The 7,083-nt window shown below is 31.2% G+C and overlaps 1 protein-coding gene across 1 annotated transcript in view; it reads left to right on the top strand.

Moving 5' to 3' along the window:
• Nucleotides 1–2,260, top strand: part of LOC100166567 (sphingosine-1-phosphate phosphatase 2) — a 6,999-nt gene extending 4,739 nt beyond the window's left edge. Inside the window, exons 5-6 of the mRNA XM_001946695.3 lie at nucleotides 990–1,132; nucleotides 1,513–2,260. Coding sequence (XP_001946730.1) covers nucleotides 990–1,132; nucleotides 1,513–1,784 — 415 coding nt within the window. The 3' untranslated portion in view covers nucleotides 1,785–2,260. The remainder of the gene's footprint in view (nucleotides 1–989; nucleotides 1,133–1,512) is intronic.
• Nucleotides 2,261–7,083: the final 4,823 nt, after the last annotated feature.

Here is a 7,083-nt window from a genome sequence, read left to right as displayed (position 1 = left end):
GAGCCGCCACTGGGTCGCGGACCACAGGTTAGAAACCACTGGTCTAGTAGGTCTAGTGGGACATTTATCCCCCCCCCACCGATATATTTTTGATTTGCGAATTCCCCCCCCCCCCCCATTTTTTTTAAAGTATTATTGACTAATATTATTGAATATTAAATTATTTTTTTTAAATAAAATATATAATATATAAACATTTTTTTATTTTCATAATTATAATAGATTATAAATGTTTATGTTTGATCAACTGAACTACTTGAAACAATAAAAAAAAAAAGTATTTTTATATTGTTCATATATATATATATATTTTTTTTAAACTGTACCACTTTGGATATCTAACAGTTAAATAATTGCTTGTAAATTTGATTCAAGTAGTTCAGTTGATCAAAAATATACATCTATAATTTATTATATTTATGAAAATATTAGACAATAGGAGAAAAATAAATAATTTCATATTAAATAATAATATAATATTATTAAATTGTAAACTTTTGAAAAAATGGGGGGGGGGGAATTGCCGCTGTCTGCATAAAAAATATATTGGGGGGGGGGGGGGGGTAATGTCTGTGGTTCTAATAACTTACCAGTATTTACAAAATAAATGCATTTTATCATACCATATTAGACTACTATATTTATTACAGTTCAAATAATTTGTTTTGTAAATGATACACGGTATTGATTTCTATACTATAAATATAAATACTTATAAATAAGCAATATCTATACCTACATATATTTTTTTTAGCTTTTAACCGAAAAGTTGTGATACATAAATATGCAACCATATATAAATAAGTAATTACTATACAAGTTGTACTTAAAAAGAACAAATATTATTTATAAATTAATGAATTATATTGATAATTGAATGATATATTATTATATTATATTATTATATCAATGCCTCTTGTAATTTCTTTATAATATATTAATATATGAAAATTCTTTGTTTAAAATGTCAATATATATTTTTGTTTCAGGGGTGATACAACTATAATTTTAGGAACTTTTGCAGGTATACTGACTGGAGGTTGGTTGATAGTCACATTAGATATACAAGATGATTATCGTGTTATGAACCCAATGAATAATCCAATCAGTTGGCCTTCAATTTATGATTTAGGTAAGTACTTACACTATTGAAAACTTATAAAATGTATGTCTATTGTTTTCATTTGTTAATTTTACAAACCGCTTATTTAAGCACATTTTATATTAAATAAAAGGATATTTATTTTTGAAAAACATAAAACAATCAATATTTTAGAGGAAAATTTGAAAGAAATCATTTTTTTGTATTTTGATAGTTTTCTGTTAGTTATATTAACAATATTTATCTATTTTCAAATTACATTTTTAATAAAAATAACTTATATGATTCATCAGACCTGACATCTTATTAGTTATTTTTTTATCACATTAAAATGTAAATGAGTTAATATTTTGAGTTATCATTGTAAAGATTTAAAATATCTAATTATCTAATTTTTTTTTTGTTATCAGGTTTGATTGTGATCAGAAGTGGTTTGGGCTATTGTTGCATAGTCTTGTTATTCTTAATTATTAAGTACACTCTGTGTGTTGTAGATAAAATATTAATTAAAAGTGGTATGAGAATATTTGATGATGCACTGAATAGGCATATTCCTCTATTAGATATTACTTACAAGTATTTGACATTTTACTTGGTATCTTTTAATATTATAGTTTTGATACCAATGTTGCAAAAATTGTTATCTATGTCAAGACAGTCATTTTACCATGAAGCTAAGTAGTCAATTAAACTTGTTAATTACATTTTATATTATGGTCTGTTACCACCTGAATTATGTAAATTACATACATGTATGCTTTAATATATGTCCTGTAATAATACTTAAGTTCTTAAGTTCAATAATGTTATTATATTTTATTAAGCTGTATCTCATTTTGAACAAAATATTTGTCAACAGTCATTCTAAGTTTATTATGAGTACATTATTATATACAATTTCCATAATTAATTTAATTATTATAAAATGAATACTATAATTATTTATATTTTAATAGTATAATTTTGTAACAAACCATATAATCATTAATCTTATCCCACTATCATATGAAATTAAATGTCAATTTTTTTTCTTGTTTATATTTTAGTAATATTTCAAATTAAGTAGACCATGCACCGAAAAGTAAAAATTATAATACATAATTTGGAACATTTAAATATTCTACTGAAGCTAAATGAATTAAAAAATAATGATATAAATGAAGCTGTCTAATATATTATTATTTATGATTTGATGTAATATTTTTATACTTTTATAAATCAATCAAACAATTATTATGTCTATGATTATTGTATGTCAGATTATTTTTAACTATGTCATAAAAAATACTTCATCAATATTTTGATAATACGAAAGTGTATTATTAATATGATATTATGCCACATTACTTTTCAAGCATAAAATTTGTTAAAAAAAATTTTTATTTTTAGGCTATGTTTTGAAATGTTAGTGAATTTTAGATTCTGAGCGGAGCGATGAATGTATTGATTAATTTTACAATGATGTGTTTTTTTTTCATTTTTTTTTTGTCTGTCATCACGATTTGGGGCACTAACACTGCTCGGTTTTCTTCAACCCTATCTTGTTCGATGGGAAAGTGAATTTAGTTGGTGCATTCGGGAGATCAAATTTTAAAATTCTTTATAGTTTTAAAAAGCGCCGGGAAAAACAACATACAAATTAAGGAAAAACAGGAATTTTAACGCAAAATCAGTGTTTGACAAAATCGATTTTGGTTTTTGGTGTAACTTAAAAACAAATGAACGTATATTCATGAAATTTTCAGTGGTTGTTTATATTTGCATTTTCTATACACGATAAAATTTTCAAAATATTTTGATTTGTCTTGAACTGTTTAGGGACATTTTCTGTTTCCAATTTTATTAGTCTTTTTTCTATGAATATCAATAAAACTTTATTTGTTGGGTAAAAAAGCGTGAAAATTTAATGCAAGGCAAATCTACAATCTATAAATTTTTTCGCTGCGTACGAGTTGATTCCCGGGTACTTGTTTACCTGCACTGATACCGTTGAGTTGATTCTCGGGTCATTAAGGAGTACGTACGAGTTGATTCCTCGGTCATTTTATTATTTTTTTCAATATTTAGTCAAATATTCAGACTAATAGCGTAACCCAAGAAACACCACGAGGAGGTTGGCTGACAAGTTTATCAAAAATGTTGTTTTTTTTTAATTTTTCATATTTTAAAATTATTAGTAAAAAAATGTTAAAAATTATTATTAAAAAATGTAGTGATTAGGTAAAAAAATATTATTAAAAAAATTTAGTTATTTGGTAAAAATTTAAAACACTGTTTTCAAAAATTGGTATCTGGCAATGAGATTACCAGTATACCGTAACATCACTTCTCTCAAAAAAATTTGGTTTTCTTGGTTTTTCTAAGATTTTCTAATCCCACTGTTTCTGCATTTTATATACGTTTCCGACTGCACTTCTAACAGCTTATCTATAAATCAGGGAGTCAAAACGGGTTTGAACCCGGGTTGCAAAAAATTTTACTCGGGTTTTAATACGATGTCCATACCAGCCACACAAGTAAGCTTGAAAGATTAAGTCATTTTATATTTCCAATGATTGTAAGATTTATACTTAAATAAAAATTGTTTTCAGGTTAGTTAAGGACTTTCTCCACCTTAAAATTTATATTAAATGACCTGCGAGGAAATCTCTCTCCTGCACTTTTAGAGAGTATTTTGATTATCAAATGTAACACTCAATTCAAATTAGCAGCCATAAATATATAATGGTTGCATTAATGTTATCATGTTCATTAGGTATTATAAACTTTATTGTTAAAAGTTAACATTTTATAATTTTATATAGGTATTTTGAAGTTGTGGACTTTTAATAAAAGAATTAAAGATAATTTTATTTGAGTTCTTTTTTAATTTTTCAAATGTAACCCGGTTTTAAACCCGAAACCCGCAAAAACTTGTACCCAGTTTTTAAAACGAAACCCGAAATATTTTAACCTGTTTTGACTCCCTGCTATAAATACATAAATATTTGGGTGCCCACTATAAAAACAACTGTTGAGTTTCTAATGAAAACCCTCACAACTATTCGTAGTTATGTTTAAAGTAGTGGAGAATGGAGCCCATATACTTGGTGGAAAACATGCTTCTGGGGAAATATATAATTATCAAATACGTAGTCCATAAACTACGATCGATGTTTATGTTTCGTAAATTCGAGCGTGGTCTCGGTGGGCATGAGCGCGCGTTCTGTCTGATGGTCGAACTCTTTACCTACGTTATTGGAATACCTACAACAATAGGGAATCAATTCGTACAGTCGTACGAACTTCTTAATGATCCGGGAATCAACTAATACATAAAGTAGGTCTCGGGAATCAACTCACCTACTGTGCATTTTTTGTACAATAAGTAGATTAATTGATAAGTGAAAATAAGGTTAAAACGAATCGTGATATTAGGAAGGATAGCTAGTGGTAACACCCTATATATTACCTATAACTTAAACACCTTTAATTATTATAATTTATATTACAGGTATAATATAGATATAAAATATTAATAGTAACAGATTAGCGTTATTTTATATCTTCTATCTCCAAGTGGAGTACAATAAATTATAATGAGCAGATTTTTTGTCACATAAAGTGTACAGACTGACATCAATGTGTATTTTATTTCAATATTATTTGTTAGGTAGGTATCTAAAATGTTCATTTTTAATGACGTTCATAAAATAATTTAGATATCTTGTAATATAAGTTGCTATACCTTTTGGTTTTTTCCGTTTTTTTTCTTGCTCGGCTATTATCGTAAACAGGTTATTATTAAATAATATTGAACACACTTTGTTATATATATATATATATATATATATATTTTGTTTATAATCTATTTCTCTTTATTATTAAAATAATTAAATAAAAATATTGTATGTACCTATATGAAAAAATATATACCTCTGGCTCTTTATCGGAAACATGATTGTCTCTTTTTATAGTTCAATACGACACTTAGCAATATTTCTTCTAAATCTTGTTCTGTTGTTAATTATTCTACTGTTAATATTATTTAGGTATCAAAAAACTTTATCCACTCAAAGGTAGATAATGTACAAATTACCCGGTCAATGTACAAAATAATATTTTTACTTTATCCAATAAGGCATTGGTAGAGTCCACATTACTCGATTTTCGTACTAACCATAGTTGCAAATAAAGGTGGCTGGGAGGGGCTCAGTCCCCCTAGAATTGCTAGAGTCCTTCCAAAAACTATCGACTTGTACATTTTATGACGTAGAAGAATTATAAGAGTGTCCAGTATACACCTGTGCTTCTGCCCCCAAATTTCAAACACTACCTATTTGCGCCTAAGATAGGTCCTAACCATTGATTAGGTTTTTACACTGACGTCCTGTCGGGTGGTGGCCAGTAGCCCCCCACGGCTGTTATCGGGATTTTAAAAATATACCAGTTGCCCTCAACCAAATGTTGAAATGTACCAGTTGCCCCAGTGGCGTTGAACCCATGTACCTATTAGGTGTGGCAGTCGCCACATTTCGGGTGAGTGTACCCCAAAATTGGTGGGTAATCGTAATACTAAGTATAAAAATATATTGTACAAACATAAGAAAGATGACTTCTTAGTGCCGGTCTTGGAGACTCGTTCAGGTCGTCACCGTCTTCCTCTTCCTGGTTCCAGCGCCTGCAGGCGAGCTCTCTCTTCCTCCTCTTTGAGGCTCATTATGGACTCGACCATCTTGTAAAGTAGGCGTAGCCTTTCGTCGTCCTCGGCCAAGAGGGCGGCTCTCTCCTCGGGGTCCGCGGGGAGGACGTCGAAGTCCGGCCCGCACAGTATATCGGGGAGGTCAGCGGTGGTCGGCTGGTGGCCGAGCCGAGATTGCAGTTCGGCGCGGTGTTCGGTCCAGTATTCGCACACGAACAGTGTATGCTCTGCTGTGTCGGAGTCCCCTGCACAGTGGTTGCACGCGGCGCTGGGAGCCCTGTCCCTCCACGCCAGGTAATGCTGAAAGCAGCCGTGGTTCGTCAGCACCTGGGTCATGTGATACGACGGGGCACCCCCACAACCGTTCTCTCCATCCACCTCCTGACGTTGGGTATCGCGTGACGAGTCCACTCGCCTTTCCTGCTGCTTTCCCACCTCCTCTGCCAGAGCATGAGGGTCGCCTGTCTCTCCTCGCGCTTGATGGCCGCTTTCGATGGGCGGACTGCCCCGGGGTCCAAGGGTTCGGTTAACCGGTCTCTGATCCTCATCCTTTCTAGAGCCACTAGGTCGGCCGGTGGCATGCGCGCCAGCAGCAGGGATGTCTCATCGGAGACGGATCGGTAGGCCCGTATCACCCTCTGGGGCCGAATCAGATTCGCCGTGGTTCTGGCGATTTTAGACACCTGGTTGACCAGCGCGCTTCAGGGCGCTCTGATATGCCCTTCGGAGTGCCAGGCAGTTCCGGCGGAGTTAGGCAGTTCCGGCGGAGTTAGATTTGATAAGCTAGATTTATTCAAAAATAGTTTTTAGATAAATAATTTATCAGTGAAAGGTCCATCAACTATGGACTTGTTAAATTATGTTTAAAATGGATACGAGACTAAATTCCTTTCAAATTTCAAATCCTAAGAACACCTATGGTTATCGTAGTAAATATTAGAAATCATATTATTCCTCTTGTCGAGTCCGGTTTTATAATACGCCAATAATAATAGTGCTAATATAATATAAAATTTTTTTTATAAAAACACAAACATAATAAAAAAAAGGAAAAAAATCACAATACATACAAAAGTAACAAAACACAACTAAATAATGGAAAAAATAAATGAATACATTTGGTAACGAATTCGGTAAATCTAATAAATAAAAATCACATACATACATTGGTAACGTCCTAGATGTATTTTTAATGTAATTTTGCTATAAACATAAGTTATTAGGTAGGTACTATGCAGACTATCAAAAAATTTAAAATATTTTAGACATTATAATATCAGGTCTATATAAAATGTAGGTA

Source organism: Acyrthosiphon pisum, chromosome A2 (assembly GCF_005508785.2).
Source record: "Acyrthosiphon pisum isolate AL4f chromosome A2, pea_aphid_22Mar2018_4r6ur, whole genome shotgun sequence".
Classification (NCBI taxonomy): Eukaryota; Metazoa; Arthropoda; class Insecta; order Hemiptera; family Aphididae; genus Acyrthosiphon; species Acyrthosiphon pisum.
Note: the sequence above shows the minus strand (reverse complement) of the source record. Positions and strands in the feature narration are given on the sequence as shown.